We start from the raw sequence: 26,039 nt of genomic DNA on the forward strand, positions 1-26,039 counted from the left end.
GCCTAACAGCCCTTAATGTTTGTTTTCATCAATTGTTTACTTTGTAAGTCCACTCTGTTGCTGTTTGTTCATTCAAAGCCCTAACTCGCCACAAATTTTATATTTTAAATTTTTTTAGATGAATGCTGCAGTCTTATGAAGTTTTTCTATCATGTCATTGAAAGTTAGAAATAAGGAGTAATAAACAGTTGACAACTGAGGAGTTAGACTTCTTTTAATATTTTGTCCCGCACTTGTATCTCATCATGTGTTTCCGTATTTTTCACTTGTTGATGGCCTGTTCTTATTGTGTATTTTGTCCTGTACTTATGTGTTTTTCACTCATTGGTGATGCCCTGTACTTAATGTGTATTTTATGTATGTGTGTGTGTGTGTGTATATATATATATATATATATATATACACACACACATATATATATAGTGTAGGGCAGACAGCAGAACTAATTATTTCCTTTATAAAAAGAAGTTTTTTGTTTGGTTTTATGTATCTTTTATTGTGTTTCACTAACAAATACGAGTATACTATGAAGTAGTTATGTAGACAATTACATCATCCTGTAATGCCAAATCATTAAAAGAAAGAAAATAATTTAATCCGGACTGGCTCATGTGCGGGCGACACATGAAATGTTTCAAGCGGGATCGTTGCCAGTGCCCCTGGACTGGCTCATGTGCGGGCGACACGTGATATCTTTCGAGCGAGACCGTTGCCAGTGCCCCTGGACTGGCTCTTGTGCGGGTGACACATGAAATGTTTCGAGCGGGATCGTTGCCAGTGCCCATAGACTGGCTCATGTGCGGGAGACACATGAAATCTTTTGAGCGAGATCGTTGCCGGTGCCCCTGGGCCGGCTTGCGGGTGACACGAGGTTTTTCGAGCGAGGTCGTTGCCAGTGCCCCCGGGCTGGCTCGTGTGCGGGCGACACATGGGGTCTTTCGAGCGGGATCGTTGCCAGTGCCCCTGGACTGGCTCTTGTGCGGGTGACACATGAGGCTTTTTCGAGCGGGATCGTTTGCCAGTGCCCCTGGACTGGCTCATGTGCGGGCGACACATGAAATCTTTCAAGCGGGATCGTTGCCAGTGCCCCTGGACTGGCTCATGTGCAGGCGACACATGATATCTTTCGTGCAAGATCGTTGCCAGTGCCCATGGACTGGCTCTTGTGCGAGTGACACATGAGGTTTTTCGAGCGAGATCGTTGCCGGTGCCCCTGGACTGGCTCTTGTGTGGGTGGCACATAAAAGACACCATTTCGAGCGTGGCCGTTTTCGTGCGGGTGACACGTAAGAGCACCCATTACACTCTCTGAGTGGTTGGCATTAGGAAGGGCATCCAGCTGTAGAAACTCTGCCAAATTAAATTGGAGCCTGGTGTTGCCATCCGGTTTCACCAGTCCTCAGTCAAATCGTCCAACCCATGCTAGCATGGAAGGTGGACGTTAAACGATGATGATGATGATGATGATGATGATTGTTGGTTGCCAACATCTATAAGCAGAATGAAACTGAGAACTGCATGTTTGCGTAATGTAACCCTCTCTCAACAGTGACATCTGCTTGCATACATAATCATATTTAGAGTAAAAATGAATGGAGAATGACAAAGGAAAGAAACAAAGAGAGGGACAGAGATACATTAAGTAATTGAAATACACTTACCTGGATGTAATAACTTGGCCTAAATATATGGAATCCTGGGCTTATAATGAAAGCAACAAGAACTGTATTTTCTTTGAAATTATAAAACTGATATTCTGTTGAAACCTCATAAAATTTTGTAATTATATTATGGTAGGGAAAATTCTTTTCTGCTTTGAATAGAGCTCTCCGGAAATTACCTGAAATAAAGTTTAGAAATTGAAATTATATACAGAAAGAAAGAATAAATTATACTACAAGTAAAATAACTAAACATAAGCCATTTTCATTCAGATTCAGCATTTAAATAGAGAGGTGCAGGTGTGGCTAAGGCGTTTGCTTTGCAATCAAGTGGTCTTGGGTTCTGTCGCACTGCATATTATAAAGGACAAGTGTCTTCTACTATTAACTCAGGCTGATTAATGCTTTGCAAGTGAAAAGGGTGGACAGAAAATGTCAGAAGCTTGCTATATATCATCATCATCATCATCATCATCGTTTAACGTCCGCTTTCCATGCTAGCATGGGTTGGACGATTTGACTGAGGACTGGTGCAACCGGATGGCAACACCAGGCTCCAATCTAATTTGGCAGAGTTTCTACAGCTGGATGCCCTTCCTAACGCCAACCACTCAGAGAGTGTAGTGGGTGCTTTTACGTGTCACCCGCACGAAAACGGCCACGCTCGAAATGGTGTCTTTTATGTGCCACCCGCACAAGAGCCAGTCCAGGGGCACTGCCAACGATCTCGCTTGAAAAACCTACAAGGCCAGTCAGGCGGTACTGGCAACGGTCACGCTCAGGATGGTACATCTTATGTGCCACCCGCACAAGAGCCAGTCCAGGGGCCCTGGCAACGATCTCACTTGGCTTGCCGGGTCTTCTCACGCACAGCACATTTCCAAAGGTCTCGGTCAGTAGTCATCGCTTCGGTGAGGCCCAATGTTCGAAGGTCTTGCCTCACCACCTCAGCCCAGGTCTTCCTGGGCCTACCTCTTCCACGGGTTCCCTCAACTGTTAGGGAGTGGCACTTTTTCACGCAGCTATCCTCATTCATTCTCACCACATGTCCAAACCAGCGCAATCGTCTCTCTTGCACACCACTACTGACGCTTCTTTATGTTCAGCTTTTCTCTCAAGATACTTACACTCTGATGGGTATGCACATTTACATTACACATCCAGTGGAGCATACTGGCTTCATTCCTTGCGAGCTTACGCATGTCGTCAGCAGTCACAGCCCATGTTTCACTGCCATGTAGCATGGCTGTTCGTACACATGCGTCATACAGTCTGCCTTTTACCCTGAGTGAGAGTCCCTTTGTCGCCAGCAGAGGTAAGAGCTCTCTAAACTTGGCCCAGGCTATTCTTATTCTAGCAGTTACACTTTCAGCGCACCCACCCCCACTACTAACTTGGTCACCCAGATAGCGGAAGCTATCAACTACCTCTAGTTTTTCTCCCTGGAATGAGATAGAAGTTGTTTCCTGTTTGTTCACAGTGTTTATTGCACCTGAACATCTGCCACATACAAAGACTAACTTTGTAGTTAATCTGCCTTTGATATTGCTGCACCTCTTATGTGTCCATAGCTTGCACCGGGTACATCTTATAGAGTTACTACCTACTCCTTTACTGCATACTGAGCAGAGCCATCTACCTGAAGGGGTTTGTGTTTTATCTACCTTCCTACTTATTAGGATTTTGGTTTTTGCTAGGTTGACTCTAAGGCCCTTCGATTCTAGTCCTTGCTTCCACACCTTAAACTTCTCCTCTAGTTCTGATAGTGACTGCGCAAATAGTGCAAGGTCATCAGCATAGAGGAGCTCCCAGGGGCAACCTGTCTTGAATTCCTCTGTGATCACCTGGAGGACTATGATAAATAGGAGGGGGCTGAGGACGGAACCTTGGTGGACCCCTACCTCTACCCGGAATTCATTACTGTACTCATTTCCAACCTTCACCTTACTGACAGCATCTCTGTACATGGCTCGCACAGCTCTCACTAACCATTCTTCTATCCCAAGTTTCCTCATTGACCACCAGATAAGGGATTGGGGGACCCTGTCAAAGGCTTTCTCCATGTCAACGAAGGCCAGGTACAGAGGTTTATCCTTGGCTAGATATTTCTCCTGCAGCTGTCTCACTAGAAATATGGCATCAGTGGTGCTTTTACCTGGCACGAACCCAAACTGCATCTCATCTAAATTGATTTGCTCCCTAATTAGTTGGGCTATGACCCTCTCTGTAACTTTCATAACCTGATCTAACAGCTTGATGCCTCTGTAATTATTAGTGTCTAAAGCGTCACCTTTACCTTTGTAGCAGTTTACTATGGTGCTGCTACACCAGTCATTGGGTATGACTCCTTCGTGTATCACCTGGTTCGTAATACGGGTGACTAGGCTGTAGCCAACACTGCCAGATATTTTGAGCATCTCTGCAGTGATTCCTGATGGGCCGGGGGCTTTCCCTGTCTTCATACTCTTAATTGCTTTATCTACCATGGTACTGTCAACTCGGATAGCTGGTCCCTCTGTTGGGTCGACATACGGCAGGCTCTCTTTCTCCCATTCATTCTCTTTATTAAGCAATCTATCGTTGTGGCATCTCCAGACCTCTTTCTTTGCAGCCTCATTTAGTGCAAGCGTACCATCATCCATGCGAACACATTTCTCTCCTACAACATCACTTTTCTCTCTCCTACACTGTCTTGCAACACGAAATACCTCGAGTCTTTGGTCCTCACGGCACAGAACATTGGCAAATCTTTTCTTATCTGCTTCCCCTCTGGCTAAATAAACCTGTCGCCTAGCTTCCCTTCTGGCAGATTGGTACAATTCCCTGCTACCACCGTTCTTCCAGTCCTTCCAAGCCTGTTTCTTTTGTTTAATAGCCCCGTCTACATCCTTGTTCCACCACCACGTTACTCTGGGTCGAGAGGGGACTTTACACCAGCCACAGATCTGGTCTGTGGCTCTCAACAGGTTGTCCCGCAGAAATCTCCAATTGTCTTCCACGTTGTATGATGCTATATCCCCTTCTATTTCGTCAAATGCTTCAAGTAACTTGTCTCTAAATCTCTGTCCATTTGCAGGGTCTTTAAGTTTCCATACCCTTCTCCCCCAGGCCGGTCTACTTCTGGGCACCCATATTGCCTTGATCTCGAAGTCGCTAACTACTAATCTGTGTTGGGGTGTACATTCTTCGCCAGGGAGGGTTTTGGCATTTATAAGCCTCCCTCTTTCTCTAGTTCTGGCGAGGATGTAGTCGATTTGGCTAGAGTGTCTGCCGGATTGGTAGGTGACTAGGTGACAGGCAGGTTTCCTGAAGTTGGTATTGCAAACCATAAGATCGGTTGCATCACAGAACTCCAGCAGTCTGGTTCCCTCCTCGTTGCGGGAACCGAAGCCATAGCCTCCATGTATGCCATGGAAGCCTCCAGCACGACGTCCGACATGACCATTGAAGTCACCAGCCACAAAGAGAAGGTCTCTGTCTCTTGTCGACGAGGTAGTTTGCAAGAGGGTGTCATAGAATTGGTCCTTCAGCCCATCCGGGAGCCCCGGTTGAGGGGCATAGGCTAAGATGACAGTAGCTAGCCTATGATGAAGCACTAGTCTAATCTTAAGTACTCTGTCACATACTCTAACTACCTCGATTACCTTATCAACCCATTTCTCTGCTAGAAGTATTCCTACGCCCCCGACTCCGTCAGTGTTCCCTGCCCAGAAAAACTTGTACCTGTGTTCTTTGCCTGTGAGGAACCTCGCAGAACCTCCTCTCCATCTTACTTCTTGGATGCAGCACAGATCTACGCGTTGCCGTTCAAGCATCTCAACAATCTCACCAGACCTACCTTTCAGCGTGCCGACGTTGAGAGTGCCAATCCTGACAGTGTGGGAGGAGTGGGTGTCAGAGGAGTGGGCCCGTGTGACCCTGGGATGGGGGTAAGCAGTGTCGTGAACCTGAAAAGAAAGCTTGCATTTGGCAGAGTTCATAGACAAAAACAATACCTACAACCTTCATATACCACCCAATCTTTATGCGCTATAAGGTCGATAAGAGGGGGGGTATAAGGTCACAGGCAGTGTTCGCGGAAGATGATCTAAAAAGACTTCCGGTACTGGTGGAGGGGGTGGGAGGGTGGGCGTACCGCGGGCTAATGGAGCTTCGTCGTGGGTTCTATTAGCATAGAGATTCCAGTACGAAATGGTGGTGGAGTTGGAAAGCGAGCTGGTTATATGTTTGGGATTCGCGCGCGAGTCGAAGAGGGAATGGTGGAAGAAATGGTGATTCAGAGAGAGAGAGAGAGAGAGAGATAGAATACAATAGGGAGGGAGAGGGAGAACCGACAGCAGTACATCATGCTGGTCAATTCGTTAGGTTTTTAGGAAAAAGTTGAAAGAAACACAGCAGTGTTTAACGTGAGATTAAATGTTTAGATCGGTAACAGAAAATGAGAGTTAAAAATCGTAATTTTTAAAGGGAGTTAGAGACAAATTTCAGTCAGGTTTGGGCTAAGGAGCAAAAACTTCAGCAAGTAGATGCGAAGACGATAGATCGCGTGAGATAGAGAAAAAATACATAAACAATCATGAATTCAAGACATAAATGTATAATTAGAGAGAACGAAGTGGGGTGGTGGATGGGGAGCGCATCAGAAGGGATAATATATGAAAAATAGGAATGACTTAGCTATTGTTCATGTCTTGGTGAGCTTCGTCGTGGGTTCTATTAGCTAATGGAGCTTCGTCGTGGGTTCTATTAGCTAATGGAGCTTCGTCGTGGGTTCTATTAGCTAATGGAGCTTCGTCGTGGGTTCTATTAGCATAGAGATTCCAGTACGAAATATATATATATATATATATATATATTTGTGAGTGTGTGTTTGCGCACACAAAGGGTGCCATTTTTACTACTTACATCAGACCAAATGAGGGTTTAAAACTAAAATGTTATCTTTTCATTCCCAGTGAAACATTACATTCAGTAGCTGAACACATGTGAAAATGTGGAATGAAGAAACATATTTCTTATTTGTAGTGACAGGAAGAGCATCCCACTGTAAAAGTACTGCCTCAAATAAGAACCTGTCTAATTTATGCCAGCATAGACAAATGGACATAAAATGAACAATGCAAAGATGAGAGAGGCAGCTAACAACAAGAATAGATGTTTTGTACTCCTTTATTAAGTAAGTCCTGTTCTAATTTGAAATCCTGCTGAAATTATCTTATCTTCCATTTTTCACCAAGATGAATAAAATATATATCAGTATGTACTTAAATCTATTCAAGTATACTTATTTTTTACAAAATATTAGTCTTATGCCTAATCAAAATATATCATTTTAAATAAATATGTCCTTTTATGTCGATGAAAGAAAAAGAAAATCAACTTGAGTATTGGAGCAGAAAGATACTGGTCTCTGTTACAAACAGTTTCCATTTAGCAAATTCACTCACAAGGAAATGAAAGCACTAGAAGACATTTGCCCAAACTGCTACATAATGGGACTGAACTGAGAAGCTGTGGTTGCAAAACAAGCTTTCTAGCCACACAGCAGGGTTTTATATATATATATATGTAAATATGCTTATGCCAACATTAATTCAAAACTTACCTATAATTCTTGAAGATTCAGTATTTGCGTTGTTAGAAGATGTACATAATTTCTTGTGAAGAGGCCATGCAGATTTTTGACAAGATTTTGAGCAGTATTTTGCATTTTTGCATTGGCTACATCTCTTTAAATGTGCATTAAAATTACCACAGCTGTCACATATTCCAACTTCATAATCAAATTATTAAATACATGTAAATAAAAGAAATATATCAACATATAAATTGTATTTAAAAAACAAAAAAGTTGATTTATAAACAGGAAAACAAAGTCAAAATATTTACATAGAAAATGGAAGCGTAGCTACATATTTCGCACAGCCTACTTGGCATCAGTAAGTCGACAGTGACTTATTTGACATCAGGTGTTTCACTTGGTCTCTCTTTGTTTATGTGTGTGAGCAGAGTACTTTTTATGCATGTGAGGAGAGGAGCAATTAATACATTTTAATCTCTTTCTCATTCTGTTTATCTGTATATGTACATTTCTGTGCAAGCATGGATGTGTGTGTGTGTGTGTGTTTGCTTCTAGTGCCAAAATGTAATGTCACCAAAACAAGTTCAGTGTCCAGCCTGCCATGCCAAATTACTGGTATTGAAATAGTCACACCTAACTGTCACGTTTTGATAGTTTTTAAATGAACACAGGTAACTTCATGGTTAGAATGTTAGGCTCACAAGTGTTAGGTTGTGGGTTCAATTCTCAACCTAATTGGAGTTTTGTGTCCTTGAGCAAGGCATTTTATTTCAAATTGTTCCAGCATGCTCAGCTGAAAGTGAGTACCAGTGGTACCAAAGGAAATCAGAGTGAAGTTCAACCCTTCAACAGAATGGTGTCCTGTTTAGGATTGAGTCTTGCACTTTCAGTGTACCTAAGTGCTTTGAAAACCTGAATAATCCCTGGTTTATCCTTGTTCCCCCACCCTCTACATTCTCTGGTTTGTGTTGTGGTATGCTAAATCAGAAAAGGCTGCTAGCCTTTAGTCACATACCCTTTACTTCTGGGAGAAATGAGCACAACTTAGCTGATTCAGAAAGAGTGATAGATAACAGAATTGACCCTAATGCTTGACTGCTACCACCTTTTATCAACAGTAAAGATCCATTTGACCTAGTTGGGATTTGAAGTCAGAACACAAAGATATTCAACAGTTACCACCAGACATTTGTGCTATGTTCTGCTAATCAATTACCCTTGTAATTATAAACACTCAAGTGAAGCCATGTTGCCCAGTGATTAAACTGTTGCATTTGTAATTGTAAGATTGTGGTTTTTAACTCTTGGACCAAGTGCTGCAATGTGTTCTTTATTTCACATTGCTTCAGTCTACTCAGGTGTAAATGAGTACCAAACCACTAAGTTACTGGGACGTGAACAAACCAACACCAACTGTTAAGCAGTGGCGGGGACAAACACAGGCACAAAGATACACACACATATAAATATACACAACAGATTTCCAGTTTCCATCTACCAGATTCACTCACAAAGAATTGGTTGGCCTGGAACTTTGGCATTTAATGTTGCATAGTGAGACTGAACCTGAAATCACAGGTTCTTAACCACACAGCTATGCCAATTTTTTATAAAAAACATTAAAATACTTATTGAAAAGAATTCTAAAAAGACACCAACCATTATCTTTTACACGTGTTCCTGCATCCTGGTTTCCATTGTTTTCTGTTTCAGTCTTAGTATCAGCTTTGCTGTTCCCCTTCTTGCTAGTGTCCTTCTTACTGTCTACACCACCAGCTTCTCCTTTGCAATTCATATTTCCACTGCTGTTCTTTGCTGTATCTTTGTCACTGTCCTTATCAATCTCATTTCTGACATCTGTATCTTTCTTACTACTGGCATCATCTTTTACTATATTGCTGCCATTTTCATTCTTTTTTTTCTTTTTCTTTGCCTTCTTCTTAGCAGGCTTGTCACCATTCTCTTCAGCTTCATCAACACAATTTTCATTTTTATAGCTTTCACCATTGCTATATTCACGACCAGTCTTTTCATCACAGTTTGCATTTGGAGCTTTACAATTGCTTTGATGTGTTGCCCAATGAATTTTCTGGCACAGCTTTGAGCAGTAGTAAATTGTTTTGCATCTAGAGCATCTCTGTAAAGCAACATTAGTTCTAAAACATGTTTGGCAAAAGCTTTCTGTTTCATCAAGGGAACTTTCTTTCAAATACTCATTTGGAGTATTTTGAGCAGCAAAACATACTTGGCTGTGTTCTTTTTTGTGCATTCTTTCACAATAGGAGACAATTTTGCACCGAAAACATTGATGAAGTGAAAACATCACTTGGCCACAATTCTGGCATGTTTCTTCAATTAAAGTCATCTTTACTTAACAGAAAACCTGAAAAATAAAAAGAATTAATAAATTATCTTACAAATTAATTTTCTGGCATTTCCTTTTTCAGAAATAAAAGATAATGTGTTAGTTAAGATTTGTTGTTGTTGTTGGCACTCCGTTGCTTACGACGTCGAGGGTTCCAGTTGATCCGATCAACGGAACAGCCTGCTCGTGAAATTAACGTGCAAGTGGCTGACCACTCCACCGACATGTGTACCCTTAACGTACAGGTACAACAGAAACAGGAAGTAAGAGTGAGAGAAAGTTGTGGTGAAAGAGTACAGCAGGGTTCGCCACCATCCCCTGCCGGAGCCTCGTGGAGCTTTAGGTGTTTTCGCTCAATAAACACTCACAACGCTCGGTCTGGTAATCGAAACAGCGAGTCCGCTGCCCTAACCACTGGGCCATTGCGCCTCCACGTTAGTTAAGATAATAGGGACAAAACAACAAGCTGTATTTACAAGGAATGCCAAACCATATCTTGTTTTAACCTGATCCTAAGTAGTAATAAAGAATTATAAAGGAAGAGATTTTCTACTTGTACAAAGTTACCAAGCCCAATGGTCACCAGCTTGAGTTAAAGAAAATCTTTTTCAAGGTTTGTGAAACAAAGGGGTTGGGATTCTGACAGACTTCATTCACACAGTTTGATAGAGAAGGTAGAGTGGGAGTCGAGCAGAGATGCATGCTAACATCAACATTATTCTTACTTAATCTGTCAGTAACACTCAAAAAGGAATTCTGCAAGACCTAATTTGTTTAAAAATTGTGATGTGGGTCAGTATGTGTGTATGCATGCTTACTATTTTTACACCAAACTCCTATATAATTATAATTTACACATTGTGAAAAGTATCTGAAGAAAATTTCGTTAGAAAAATACCCATTTTCCAGAAACAAAGCCAATTCGTGTGGATTTTCCGAAACTCCTCCTCCCACCCACAGAAAACTTTTTTTTTTTTACAACAAATTCCGAAATAATCGGAATGTATACCATCTGAAGAGTTTTTATAGAAAATATCCCTCTTTTCTGGAAATTATGAAGAAACAAAGTCGGTGTGGGGAGGGATAATTGTGTGGGAATGCTTATATATATATATATATATATACATATATATATATATATATATATCGTCAGTAAATCATATACACACGCCTGAGAAACAGCGGGAAATCGGTTCTATTCTTTTACTTGTTTCAGTCATGCTGCGGCCATGCTGGAGCACCGCCTTTAGTCGAGCAAATCGACCCCAGGACTTATTCTTTGGAAGTCTAGTACTTATTCTATCGGTCTCGTTTTTGCCGAACCGCTAAGTTACGGGTACGTAAACACCACCATCGGCTGTTAAGCGATGCTGCGGGACACACACACACACATACATACACATATATACGACGGGCTTCTTTCAGTTTCCGTCTACCAAATCCACTCAGAAGGCTTTGGTCGGCCCAAGGCTATAGTGGAAGACACTTGCCCAAGATGCCACGCAGTAGGAATGAACCCGGAACCATGTGGTTGGTAAGCAAGCTTGTTACCACACAGCCACTCCTGCGCCTATGTTAAAATTATTAACATTTTTCATTGCTATGGGTGTATTTCCTAATTTTGTATATTGTTAACTACTGAAAAAGAGCAGAATATTTAAATCGAAAATAATTCAAGTATCTTTTAAATTAGAAAGTCTTTAAACAAGAAGTGTCGAATTTCTGATTAAGCACATCACCAGCCATAAATGTTTTTCTCCCTCACAAGAATGAAGTCTTCGAACACTTTACTGTTGAAATTAAAATAAATCAGGGTACTTCATTAATAGAGAAAACACATGTACACATATCGAAAATGGCAAAAGTTTTCTTTTGCTTAGACCGAAATTCCGCCAATATTTTTTGAGAAATCATGACCAAATTTATCACGCCACATAAATCCAATCGAGAATATTTTTCAGTTATATTTTGTTGTAAATATTCCATGAAAATTAAGATTTGGCCGGCATTCTGGCTTAAGCACGCTAGTCATATAACTTTAAAAAATTTCTTGGGAATTTTCAGAAAATTTTGCGAATTTGTTTTCTACACATAGGATTTCATAAGATTATGAAAACAAAATTTAATTTTTTAAATCCTACCACATCCTAAAATTCCACTCTTTCGAATTTTGTTTTTTAATCAGTTTAAAATGACAGTCCGAAATTTTTTTTTATTTTATGGGGGAGAAAGACATTCAAAAACATCAATACGTCAGAGTGATAACGAAACGAGAATATTGGGTTGGTCGAGAGATGTACTAGAAATAACAGCTAAATCGTCCTTAAATCAGAAATTTTTTTGGTTTGTTTCATAACCGTATGAATTCCTGTGTATAGAACACAAATTCACAACCGCCTTGTCCGCCACTGAATAAAAAAAAAAACACACAAACACAAACATGAGCGAAGAAACAGGAAAGAAAAAACATCAATTCAACAAGTGGCCGCGCACCACAAGGCTTAACGCAACTTAGGGAAGCAACGGCTTCATTTCGCAGGAATGCCGCTAGCGATGGCGAGGTTAAGGCGTTGTAGCAGGAGTATTATTGGTATCAAACAAACTTTCTTTCCATGAGTTTTTAACACGGTTTATCGTGGCCTGAAAAATGAATATAGTGAGTACATTACAATTTACATTCCTTATTTTATCATGACAAGAGTGTCAGATTCGGAAAATATTTCACAAAAATTTCGCATATTTACATACTACAAAAGGTAATTGGCAACAAAAAGTAATTAACGACAATCTAAAAGACTAATTAATTGTATGTTACTTTCTATTATAGCCGTTACTGAAACATAAGTAAACTCTTAAAAAGTATAGCACCTTGAAACAAGCTACAAACAAATTGCGTAACTGGAAATAACGGAAGTAGATAGCAACAAATAAACAGAAGACTTTCAGTTTTATATCGGCCTTTCGGTTAAAATAAAAGTGTAGTTTCAGTTTTACATTGAATCATTTAGAATAGTAAAATAAAAAATTTAAAATATGGTGTCTTTCTCTACTAGATAATTTCACCTTTCAAACTGAAATTTTAATTATGCTCCCACCCCACTTTTTGTTTTTAAAGAAAAATTGGCACTGTCATTTACAAAACTTCAAATACATACAGTCTTCGTCGGTCAAAGGATTTGGCCGTTAAAAATATAATTGGACGACCAGGGAACCAAGCAAACTAGTAGCAATTTATGTTAAAAGTTTTGAGTACTACTAAAGCAGCGCGGACCCGAACGCGCAGTCGCGCGTCCACGCTAGCTAGTCGTGAGTGGTCGATCCTAACCCTAACCCTAAACACGTATTCATTTGCACACGCGGGTTAGGGTTAGGATCGACCACTCAAGACTAGCTGGCGCGACTGCGCGTTCGGGTCCGCGCTGCTTTAGTAGTACCAAGTTTTGTATAATGCTGGGACATATTTTTAGGTAAATATATAGTGGCGATCTTTCGAATTTTTTTGCCTTATATAGTTTTCTAAATATTTGACTCATTCATTGGTTGCATTGATTGAAACGCAGTAGCTATAATGTATTTAACACAGTCGATTTAAATTAAAAAATAAAACAAAAAAACTTCTTACTCGAAGACAAGTTATGCTACACGTACCCGAAATTGGAGATAACACGTGTTGAAGTTTTAAGTGTGATACTGAATGAAAGCAAAATTATGGATTCAAAAACATTGTGAAGTTAATTTATTCGAAGCCTCACATTCGAATGAATGAATAAATATGTATATATATATATATATATATATATAAGCAATGTTAATTCTCTAAATGAAGTATTAACAGTAACTGCACGATAAAGTGTAGTATATTGCCACTTAAGTGTGGCTGACCCCTAGGGGTGGATGTTACTGTTGCTTTTAGCCCCAGGAGGAGGGGGCTAAAAGCAACAGTAACATCCACCCCTAGGGGTCAGCCACACTTAAGTGGCAATATACTACACTATATATATATATATATATATATATTGCGGAGATGTACTTGCATAGCAAATGACCTGATCTGAGATCGTGTGCTGGAACGAAAACAATTGCAGCGTGGAAGGTGTTTATAAGCCATTTAAAATAACACAAAAACCGTTAGATTCACTTCAACATTTAGATTTAATTTGTCAAAATGGATCTTGTTCAAAACGGGGGTACCAGTTTTCATTTATGTTTTATGTAGTGTTTTTGGTACCGAAAGACTTTCAAACTTCGTATACTTATCTATTTTGTGTTATAGAACAGAAAAAAAATTTTGTATTCGGATTTATTTCATGTAAAAAATTGTCTTATTTCGATAATTTCAACCAATCACTGACAAGTAATTCAGCTGTTGACACTTACTCCTTTGGCAGTTTAAGCGGTGTAAAGCGTATTTAATCTCCATTACTTCTGACATTTGCAGAGAGCCAACACGTCTTTTTCTTGTGCTAAGGAAGATATATTGATTTTTCCCATCGAGATTTTGTTTGCTGTTGCGGTGTGAGTTCGTGTCTGTTTAACTCTTTGTATTGAATAACTGTTGGTATACAGTTGTTTTCGCCCTACGGGGCGAAAAAAAAAAAAATTCTAGGTAAAAAACTTTATTTGTGTTTTTGTCTTTTGACAAATATGGCTACTCTAATTGTAGCGGAAGGTGTCCTTCCCATGGAGGAGGAAGGTGTACGCAAAAGTGTTCCTAAAGGAAAATCAAGTTTTGCACAGGCCGTTGGAGGTGACTCCATTGAAATAAAAATGACAAAGGAAAGTCTCTATACATACCGGAAATATGTACAAAAGGTGGATGGTGAAACGAAGCTAATTCCACCACCCGAGGCAGTCAACGCAATTAAGGAAAAAATTGTGGTGTACAAGGTGTTCAACATCAAGGAAAAAAAAATTGCAGAGGCGCGTAATGAACTGGTGGAGCTGTGTTTGGCGCCAATTTGGTCCAAAGTCATCCACGTAAACCGCGGTACAAGAAGTGCAACTATCGAAGTTCACTTCGAGTCGGCGGAAGTGGCAAAGGAGGTTTCGACAGAAACCTTGAAAACAGACCTAATTATGCTGCTGCCCACTTACATGGGAAAACGAACAGCACGTGTAACTATAGAAGACATACCATTTAGGTATGACGTAATGTGGGCGGCAGCGGCCGTAATCTTCGACGTGGAAGAAAATATAGAAATTTTATGCACAAGGAGAAGGAAAGCAACCGGTTGGAAAGGTCAGGCGCTTGAGATGATTGTCCAAGCGGAGAATAACACTTTGGAAAATTTGCCCGACAGGGTGTCTGTGGGGGAGGGACATACCATTCGCGTGTCGGTTGAGGGACGGAGACCCAGATGTTTCAAGTGTGGACAGAAGGGTCACGTTCGCTCGGCCTGCACAAAAAATAAGAAAAACCCCATTAAAGCGAGTGGCGACGCTCCTGCGAAAGTGGACGAGGGAAGAAGAGAGTCAACAGTCACAGTTGCAGTGGAAAGCAGGAAGACGGAAGAAAGTGGAAAGCAGCAGGAGCGAGTAAGCGTGAGTACGTCTGAGAAAATGGTGACGGAGGAGGCATTTAAAACTGTTACAAACAAAAGGAAGACGCAATCCACTCCAGACTCCCCTCCCCAAACACACAAAAAAAAAGCTGCAAACTTGCAGACAGAGGAAAAAAAAAAAACCTCCCACACCTATCCCGCTGGTACAACACTCATAGGGCAGAATTTTAAGACCCCACCTAACCCTGTGTTGAAAGGTTGTAAAAAAAACGACAGGATAGTAGCCATAAACATGAAGAACGAGAAGGTGGTGAAATACACAAAGGCCCACCCTCGCGTAAAGTTCTTCAAAAGTGGTACGGAGGATGATAAATACCGCTACGCGAGGGTGGCCGAAGAGGATTATAAAGAAAGACTTTTTCAGGAACATGTGTTAAATAAATTTATTATAGACGTCTCCAATGACGTCAAGGAAGGCAGATTGATTGTCAGCCCGGCAGCCACCCCAACCCAGAGCCCGGTGGCAACCCCGAAAAAGGGCCCAGTAGAAGCGGAAGGAGTAGGGGAGGATGGCAAACAAAAAGTGCCATGCTCTCTCTCACAACCGTAAGTGTTTGCTTTTACCCTTATTTTTTCCGATGATTAAGTTGGGTAGTTTAAATGTGCGTGCAATGAGGTCGAAATGGAAACAAGCTTGTTTTCTGGACGACCTCATTTCACATAGAATAGATGTGGCTGTGATCACCGAGTCCAAGTTGGAAGGACCTGAGGCGTTCTCGCCCCTCCTCAATGGCTACGAGAAATTTATTTCGCCGAGCCGGAGGGGAGGTGCAGGCGTGGTGGTTCTTTTTAAGGAGGACTTGGAGTTACAGATTCGTACTGTCTTTCGGGACCCAGAAGGTAGGCTGGTCGTCCTAGATGTGACACATGAAAGTAAGCAGTCCTTCAGGTTGGTGGCTGCCTATGCTCCTAACGGACAAGGGCAGTCGGGTTTTTTTCGGAACCTGGAGTACTTTTTATTGACGTCTAAAACCATAGTTTTGCTAGGGGACTTCAACACTATTCTCGATGCGCGCGTCGATAGTGTGGGCTCCACCGATAGGAAAGGGAATCCTTGCCTCAAGGGTCTACTAGAGAGTTTTAATCTAGTAGACCGCTTCCGACTGGATGAGCCGAGCGTTCCACAGTGGACGTGGAGTAATAACGACGGCTCACTCAGATCGTACATAGACAGAATTTTTGTTAGGGAAAGAGATAAGAATAGTTTTAACTGTCCACATTTTTGTATTGTGCCTTACTCGGATCACAAACTTGTGACGTGTGAGGTACATATAGATAAGTGTCATAAACAGGGACCCGGGTATTGGAAAATGAACAAGTCTATTTTGACTTGTTTAGCTTTTCGTACCCGGATTAAGGAGTTAGTGCAGAGGGCATTATGTGGCACCATCATTAATAATAGATGGTGGCACGCCCTCAAGAGAGCCATCCGTCTTGAGTCCATTAGATTTAGCAATCAGCTAAGTTTAGACAGGAATAGAGTAGAGGGTGACTTAGTCAAGAGTCTAAATTAGGCAATGGAAGCTGGCTCCGCATCCAAAGTGACAGCAGCGAGAACGGTCTTGTACCGACACCTCAATGCCAAACACGAAGGGTGCCGAGTCAGAGCTAAAGTACGCGCTGGGAAACGAGAAGGTATCAACGTAGCCAGATGGGCTCGTCGTGTGGAGAGTCAGAAGGGCAAGAAGTCCTGCATTAAGTCTTTAACTGACGGGCAGGGGCGCAGGGTCTATGGACAGGAGGAGATGCAAAAGGCATCTTCACCAGAATTTCGCTCGGGTGTTCGGGGGGAGCGGTCCGCTTGAGCGCGGGGAGCCCTTAAGGGATTTCCTAGCTGGCGGGCCTCGACTCTCGGCGCGTGAGACGGAATGCTGTGAGGGCCCGATCACTCCCGCGGAGGTAAGAGAGGTGCTGGCCGGATGCGTCGCGGAAAAGGCTCCGGGACTGGATGGTCTGCCCTATGAGTTCTATCGTTTAATGCCGGACTTGTTTGGGGACGTCCTGGCAGGCGTCTATACAAACTGGCAGCAGAATGGGAGGATTCCCAGTTCTGTAAGCCGGGGAGTTGTGACGCTGATCCAGAAGGACCCAAGCAAGGGGGATAGCATTAGTAATTACAGGCCCATAACTCTACTAAACGTAGAGTTAAAGATTTTGGCCAAGGTGTTAGCCAAAAGGTTGACGGCTGTCGCGGAGAAGCTTGTCGGGAAGGCACAAACCTGTGCAATCCCAGGCAGGTCGATCCAGGACAACCTTCACCTTCTTCGCTACACCTTAGACAGGGTTGGGAAATTAACCGGTAAAGGAGGGGCATTGGTCCACTTAGACCAAAGTAAAGCTTTCGATAGGGTAGACCATCGGTACCTGGGGGCCGTCCTCGAAGCAGCTGGGCTGGGCCCAGGCTATCGCGGGTGGATCTCCGCTATGTACAGCGGCATCAAGTCCACCGTCCAGATAAACGGTTACCTAACGGAGCCGTTTTCGATCATGCGGTCTGTTCGTCAGGGGTGTCCCCTATCCCCGGTCCTGTACGTCTTGGCCCTGGAGCCATTGTTGCGGAGGCTGGAGAAGTTGGGTGACATCCCTAATGAGATTGGATGCGGTAAGTTCACTTCTGCTTATGCGGACGACGTCACTCTCATCGTGTCTAAAGAAGCACAACTACCTCGTGTAGAAGAGGCTCTCCGAAGATACGAAGCGGTGGCAGGAGCAAAAGTTAACAAGGACAAGTCCATCGGTTTGCGCCTCGGTACCTGGAGGAACAAGCCGTTATCGTCCAGTGTCGTTGGACACTGGACAGATGGTCCTGTTAAGTTGCTTGGAGTCTGGTTTGGTTCAGACTCCCAGACGGAGAAGAATTGGAGCGAGGTAGTGAACAAGGTGGAGGCCATAGTTCGGAAGTGGTCCGAAAGGTTTCTGTCCTTGAAGGGTAGAGTGGAGGTGGTGCAGGTGTTTATAGCATCTGTAATCACCTACCGCCTGTCCGTTGTGCCTTGCCCCGATTGTTGGCTAAACAAGCTGGTAAGACTCCTCTTCCGCTTTTTGTGGAGGGGGGGAAAGCCACTTGTGAGGCGCTCCGTGTGCTGCCAGGAACCGCTAAAGGGTGGTTTGGGGATGCCCTGGCTAATGATGCGCAGACATGCGTTGAGGCTGAGACATCTCTGGTGCCACCTGGAGGGTGATAAGGTGTGGAGTCCGTTGGCGGAGGAGTTCTTGCCGCGACCGGCCTCGCTGGAAAGATTTAAACCCGGTCTCATTAAAAGACGTAATTTGACTTTATGGCAGAAGGAGTGCCGTCAGGCACTCTGGTTTATCCACAAGACGGGCAAGGCTGGCTGCGGGAATACCACCTCGGTGTTCTACAGAGGGCTAGTGGAGGGCAAAAACGATGACGTCCTAGGAGAGGCTCTGGGGTTCGACGAGAACCAACTTACTGCACTGTTTAGTAAAACCTTCAAGTCGGAGTACATGGATAATTTCCAAATATCTCTGACTTGGCTGTGTTACAGGAATGCTCTACCTGTTCGCGAGAAGTTATCCAGGCACGGTTTAGCAGTGCCACCGACATGTCCAAGATGCGAGCGGGACAGTGAAACTGTTCTACACGCTTTTGTACATTGTCGGCAGCTCTCCAGCTTGATAATTTATGTAGAACACGTGTTGTCGCATCTGGGACGAGTACAGCTGTCGGCTGGGTCTATGATAAAGATGATACCGCCAACTGGACTCTCAAAGGAAGGTGAGGCATGCTTTTTCTGTACGGTAGCAGTATTGAAAGAGTGCATATGGAGGACAAGAATGGAAGGTTTGGGGACAGGGTCCTACATGTCCGGCCCTGGATTGCTGAATTACTTCAAATACCATCTGAAGAGCAAAATAGGGCTGGAAAAGAGAACCCTGTCAGCCAGAGTATATGAGCAGAGATGGAAGGAAGTGGTGAAAAAGGTGGGTGTAAGTCACCCAAACTAATCATCGAAAATAATAAAAAGCAAGCTGCTGGGCCTTATAGGCTGCCGGGTTGAAAAACCCAATCCTTTTGTTATTGTATATACGTGTTTAAGTATATGCGTGTGTATGTGTAGGGATGGATATGTGTGTGTATGTATGTATATGTATGTGTGGGTGTATATATATGTGTGTATGTGTGTATGTATGTATATATATATGTATATGTATGTGTGTATAGATGTGTGTGTGTGTATACGCATATGTATGCTTGTATAATTGAAAGAGGATAAAAAAGAGTCAATGAACATATATTAAAACCATTGTAATTTTAAAAAAAAAAAGACAATCGTAATTTTTAAAAAATCATAGAACTCGCACATTTTGTTTATTTGTTTGTCCTGTATTGTACCCATCTGTATTTTCGATCCTTCGTGATCATAATAAAAATATAAGAGAGGCAACACGTCTTTTTCTTGTGCTAAGGAAGATATATTGATTTTTCCCATCGAGATTTTGTTTGCTGTTGCGGTGTGAGTTCGTGTCTGTTTAACTCTTTGTATTGAATAACTGTTGGTATACAGTTGTTTTCGCCCTACGGGGCGAAAAAAAAAAAAAATTCTAGGTAAAAAACTTTATTTGTGTTTTTGTCTTTTGACAAATATGGCTACTCTAATTGTAGCGGAAGGTGTCCTTCCCATGGAGGAGGAAGGTGTACGCAAAAGTGTTCCTAAAGGAAAACCAAGTTTTGCACAGGCCGTTGGAGGTGACTCCATTGAAATAAAAATGACAAAGGAAAGTCTCTATACATACCGGAAATATGTACAAAAGGTGGATGGTGAAACGAAGCTAATTCCACCACCCGAGGCAGTCAACGCAATTAAGGAAAAAATTGTGGTGTACAAGGTGTTCAACATCAAGGAAAAAAAAATTGCAGAGGCGCGTAATGAACTGGTGGAGCTGTGTTTGGCGCCAATTTGGTCCAAAGTCATCCACGTAAACCGCGGTACAAGAAGTGCAACTATCGAAGTTCACTTCGAGTCGGCGGAAGTGGCAAAGGAGGTTTCGACAGAAACCTTGAAAACAGACCTAATTATGCTGCTGCCACTTACATGGGAAAACGAACAGCACGTGTAACTATAGAAGACATACCATTTAGGTATGACGTAATGTGGGCGGCAGCGGCCGTAATCTTCGACGTGGAAGAAAATATAGAAATTTTATGCACAAGGAGAAGGAAAGCAACCGGTTGGAAAGGTCAGGCGCTTGAGATGATAGTCCAAGTGGAGAATAACACTCTGGAAAATTTGCCCGACAGGGTGTCTGTGGGGGAGGGACATACCATTCGCGTGTCGGTTGAGGGACGGAGACCCAGATGTTTCAAGTGTGGACAGAAGGGTCACGTTCGCTCGGCCTGCACAAAAAATAAGAAAAACCCCATTAAAGCGAGTGGCGACGCTCCTGCGAAAGTGGACGAGGGAAGAAGAGAGTCAACAGTCACAGTTGCAGTGGAAAGCAGGAAGACGGAAGAAAGTGGAAAGCAGCAGGAGCGAGTAAGCGTGAGTACGTCTGAGAAAATGGTGACGGAGGAGGCATTTAAAACTGTTACAAACAAAAGGAAGACACAATCCACTCCAGACTCCCCTCCCCAAACACACAAAAAAAAAGCTGCAAACTTGCAGACAGAGGAAAAAAAAAAAACCTCCCACACCTATCCCGCTGGTACAACACTCATAGGGCAGAATTTTAAGACCCCACCTAACCCTGTGTTGAAAGGTTGTAAAAAAAACGACAGGATAGTAGCCATAAACATGAAGAACGAGAAGGTGGTGAAATACACAAAGGCCCACCCTCGCGTAAAGTTCTTCAAAAGTGGTACGGAGGACGATAAATACCGCTACGCGAGGGTGGCCGAAGAGGATTATAAAGAAAGACTTTTTCAGGAACATGTTTTAAATAAATTTATTATAGACGTCTCCAATGACGTCAAGGAAGGCAGATTGATTGTCAGCCCGGCAGCCACCCCAACCCAGAGCCCGGTGGCAACCCCGAAAAAGGGCCCAGTAGAAGCGGAAGGAGTAGGGGAGGATGGCAAACAAAAAGTGCCATGCTCCCTCTCACAACCGTAAGTGTTTGCTTTTACCCTTATTTTTTTCCGATGATTAAGTTGGGTAGTTTAAATGTGCGTGGAATGAGGTCGAAATGGAAACAAGCTTGTTTTCTGGACGACCTCATTTCACATAGAATAGATGTGGCTGTGATCACCGAGTCCAAGTTGGAAGGACCTGAGGCGTTCTCGCCCCTCCTCAATGGCTACGAGAAATTTATTTCGCCGAGCCGGAGGGGAGGTGCAGGCGTGGTGGTTCTTTTCAAGGAGGACTTGGAGTTACAGATTCGTACTGTCTTTCGGGACCCAGAAGGTAGGCTGGTCGTCCTAGATGTGACACATGAAAGTAAGCAGTCCTTCAGGTTGGTGGCTGCCTATGCGCCTAACGGACAAGGACAGTCGGGTTTTTTTCGGAACCTGGAGTACTTTTTATTGACGTCTAAAACCATAGTTTTGCTAGGGGACTTCAACACTATTCTCGATGCGCGCGTCGATAGTGTGGGCTCCACCGATAGGAAAGGGAATCCTTGCCTCAAGGGTCTACTAGAGAGTTTTAATCTAGTAGACCGCTTCCGACTGGATGAGCCGAGCGTTCCACAGTGGACGTGGAGTAATAACGACGGCTCACTCAGATCGTACATAGACAGAATTTTTGTTAGGGAAAGAGATAAGAATAGTTTTAGCTGTCCACATTTTTGTATTGTGCCTTACTCGGATCACAAACTTGTGACGTGTGAGGTACATATGGATAAGTGTCATAAACAGGGACCCGGGTATTGGAAAATGAACAGGTCTATTTTTGACTTGTTTAGCTTTTCGTACCCGGATTAAGGAGTTAGTGCAGAGGGCATTATGTGGCACCATCATTAATAATAGATGGTGGCACGCCCTCAAGAGAGCCATCCGTCTTGAGGCCATTAGATTTAGCAATCAGCTAAGTTTAGACAGGAATAGAATAGAGGGTGACTTAGTCAAGAGTCTAGATGAGGCAATGGAAGCTGGCTCCGCATCCAAAGTGACAGCAGCGAGAACGGTCTTGTACCGACACCTCAATGCCAAACACGAAGGGTGCCGAGTCAGAGCTAAAGTACGCGCTGGGAAACGAGAAGGTATCAACGTAGCCAGATGGGCTCGTCGTGTGGAGAGTCAGAAGGGCAAGAAGTCCTGCATTAAGTCTTTAACTGACGGGCAGGGGCGCAGGGTCTATGGACAGGAGGAGATGCAAAAGGCACTTCACCAGCATTTCGCTCGGGTGTTCGGGGGGAGCGGTCCGCTTGAGCGCGGGGAGCCCTTAAGGGATTTCCTAGCTGGCGGGCCTCGACTCTCGGCGCGTGAGACGGAATGCTGTGAGGGCCCGATCACTCCCGCGGAGGTAAGAGAGGTGCTGGCCGGATGCGTCGCGGAAAAGGCTCCGGGACTGGATGGTCTGCCCTATGAGTTCTATCGTTTAATGCCGGACTTGTTTGGGGACGTCCTGGCAGGCGTCTATACAAACTGGCAGCAGAATGGGAGGATTCCCAGTTCTGTAAGCCGGGGAGTTGTGACGCTGATCCAGAAGGACCCAAGCAAGGGGGATAGCATTAGTAATTACAGGCCCATAACTCTACTAAACGTAGAGTTAAAGATTTTGGCCAAGGTGTTAGCTAAAAGGTTGACGGCTGTCGCGGAGAAGCTTGTCGGGAAGGCACAAACCTGTGCAATCCCAGGCAGGTCGATCCAGGACAACCTTCACCTTCTTCGCTACACCTTAGACAGGGTTGGGAAATTAACCGGTAAAGGAGGGGCATTGGTCCACTTAGACCAAAGTAAAGCTTTCGATAGGGTAGACCATCGGTACCTGGGGGCCGTCCTCGAAGCAGCCGGGCTGGGCCCAGGCTTTCGCGGGTGGATCTCCGCTATGTACAGCGGCATCAAGTCCACCGTCCAGATAAACGGTTACCTAACGGAGCCGTTTTCGATCATGCGGTCTGTTCGTCAGGGGTGTCCCCTATCCCCGGTCCTGTACGTCTTGGCCCTGGAGCCATTGTTGCGGAGGCTGGAGAAGTTGGGTGACATCCCTAATGAGATTGGATGCGGTAAGTTCACTTCTGCTTATGCGGACGACGTCACTCTCATCGTGTCTAAAGAAGCACAACTACCTCGTGTAGAAGAGGCTCTCCGAAGATACGAAGCGGTGGCAGGAGCAAAAGTTAACAAGGACAAGTCCATCTGTTTGCGCCTCGGCACCTGGAGGAACAAGCCGTTATCGTCCAGTGTCGTTGGACACTGGACAGATGGTCCTGTTAAGTTGCTTGGAGTCTGGTTTGGTTCAGACTCCCAGACGGAGAAGAATTGGAGCGAGGTAGTGAACAAGGTGGAGGCCATAGTTCGGAAGTGGTCCGAAAGGTTTCTGTCCTTGAAGGGTAGAGTGGAGGTGGTGCAGGTGTTTATAGCATCTGTAATCACCTACCGCCTGTCCGTTGTGCCTTGCCCCGATTGTTGGCTAAACAAGCTGGTAAGACTCCTCTTCCGCTTTTTGTGGAGGGGGGGAAAGCCACTTGTGAGGCGCTCCGTGTGCTGCCAGGAACCGCTAAAGGGTGGTTTGGGGATGCCCTGGCTAATGATGCGCAGACATGCGTTGAGGCTGAGACATCTCTGGTGCCACCTGGAGGGTGATAAGGTGTGGAGTCCGTTGGCGGAGGAGTTCTTGCCGCGACCGGCCTCGCTGGAAAGATTTAAACCCGGTCTCATTAAAAGACGTAATTTGACTTTATGGCAGAAGGAGTGCCGTCAGGCACTCTGGTTTATCCACAAGACGGACAAGGCTGGCTGCGGGAATACCACCTCGGTGTTCTACAGAGGGCTAGTGGAGGGCAAAAACGATGACGTCCTAGGAGAGGCTCTGGGGTTCGACGAGAACCAACTTACTGCACTGTTTAGTAAAACCTTCAAGTCGGAGTACATGGATAATTTCCAAATATCTCTGACTTGGCTGTGTTACAGGAATGCTCTACCTGTTCGCGAGAAGTTATCCAGGCACGGTTTAGCAGTGCCACCGACATGTCCAAGATGCGAGCGGGACAGTGAAACTGTTCTACACGCTTTTGTACATTGTCGGCAGCTCTCCAGCTTGATAATTTATGTAGAACACGTGTTGTCGCATCTGGGACGAGTACAGCTGTCGGCTGGGTCTATGATAAAGATGATACCGCCAACTGGACTCTCAAAGGAAGGTGAGGCATGCTTTTTCTGTACGGTAGCAGTATTGAAAGAGTGCATATGGAGGACAAGAATGGAAGGTTTGGGGACAGGGTCCTACATGTCCGGCCCTGGATTGCTGAATTACTTCAAATACCATCTGAAGAGCAAAATAGGGCTGGAAAAGAGAACCCTGTCAGCCAGAGTATATGAGCAGAGATGGAAGGAAGTGGTGAAAAAGGTGGGTGTAAGTCACCCAAACTAATCATCGAAAATAATAAAAGGCAAGCTGCTGGGCCTTATAGGCTGCCGGGTTGAAAAACCCAATCTTTTTGTTATTTTATATACGTGTTTAGATATATGCGTGTGTATGTGTGGGTATGGATATGTGTGTGTATGTATGTATATGTATGTGTGGGTGTATATATATGTGTGTATATGTGTATGTATATATATATATATATATATATATGTATGTATGTGTGTATGGAAGTGTGTGTGTATACGCATATGTATGCCTGTATAATTGAAAGAGGAAAAAAAAAAAGTCAATGAACATATATTGTACATATCGTAATTTTTAAAAAAAGACTATCGTAATTTTTAAAAAATCATAGAACTGTATTGTACCCATCTGTGTTTCGATCCTTCGTGATCGTAATAAAAATATTCAGAGGCAACACACGTGTGTTCGTTTTCCCTAACCCTAACCCTAACTGACTTGCTCCTTCCCTCAAAAACCATGCCTTGTGCCTATAATAGAAAGGTTTATTAGCTACTGCCAATATGTTTCAGCCATTTTTTGACAAGGAAATAATAATTTTATCACCGCCAGAATTGTTTGTTTACGTAGTCAGCACTTAATGTATACCGGCTGAATGGACGTCAGTCATTGGTTGAAATTACAGAAATACGACAACTTTAACATGAAGTAACTTGCGATGTACGTTTTTTTGTTAAGAAGACTAAGAGAAAAAGATGTTTTATATGACACATTGTACCAGTGTCCCAAGTTTCAAAGTGTTTCGTTAAGAAAATACTGGTGCCCCCGTTTTGAACAAGATCCGTCAAAATATTTTTGTCACTTTGAGACCGCGACCTGTTCACTGACAAAATTCTGTGCTGCATCTGAGAAAGTAACAGTTAGTTCATGATATATATGTACGTATGTATGTGTGTATGCATGTATGTCTGTATGTACATGTGTGCGCATATGCATGCCTATATGCATGTATGTATATATGTATGTGAGTATGCACGTATGTACTTATGGATGTTCGTGAGTAATAGAGTAAGTGTGTAGACGTGTTTGTGTGTGTGTACATATGTATGTACATGTGAACGTATGTTTATGTACTGATATGTGTGTCAGTTCAGGTTGTATACATGACTGTTACTTTGTTGAAGGTTGTATATACACACACATACATTATATCACTGTAACTTAGGAGTTCAGCAAACGAAATCGATAGAATAAGTATCAGATTTAAGAAAAATGAGTACCGGGGTTGGTTCATTCAAGTAAAGTAAATTATTCTAGGCATTGCCCCAGCATGGCCACAGTCTAATAACTGAAACAAGTAAAAGATAAAAGTTAAAATTGCGAAAAATTGGAGTAAATGTAACTTGTCGCAGCTTTGAT

At 43.3% G+C, this 26,039-nt stretch overlaps 1 protein-coding gene across 1 annotated transcript in view; it reads right to left on the minus strand.

Moving 5' to 3' along the window:
* The window catches only part of LOC106882967 (uncharacterized), a 57,499-nt gene that overhangs the window by 19,841 nt on the left and 11,619 nt on the right, over positions 1-26,039 (minus strand). Inside the window, exons 2-4 of the mRNA XM_089355921.1 lie at positions 8,902-9,625; positions 7,267-7,434; positions 1,662-1,840 (exon numbers count right to left, since the gene is read on the minus strand). Of these exons, the coding sequence (XP_089212047.1) occupies positions 1,662-1,840; positions 7,267-7,434; positions 8,902-9,607 (1,053 nt within the window). The 5' untranslated portion in view covers positions 9,608-9,625. The remainder of the gene's footprint in view (positions 1-1,661; positions 1,841-7,266; positions 7,435-8,901; positions 9,626-26,039) is intronic.

Source organism: Octopus bimaculoides, chromosome 8 (assembly GCF_046866305.1).
Source record: "Octopus bimaculoides isolate indiv1 chromosome 8, ASM4686630v1, whole genome shotgun sequence".
Classification (NCBI taxonomy): domain Eukaryota; kingdom Metazoa; phylum Mollusca; class Cephalopoda; order Octopoda; family Octopodidae; genus Octopus; species Octopus bimaculoides.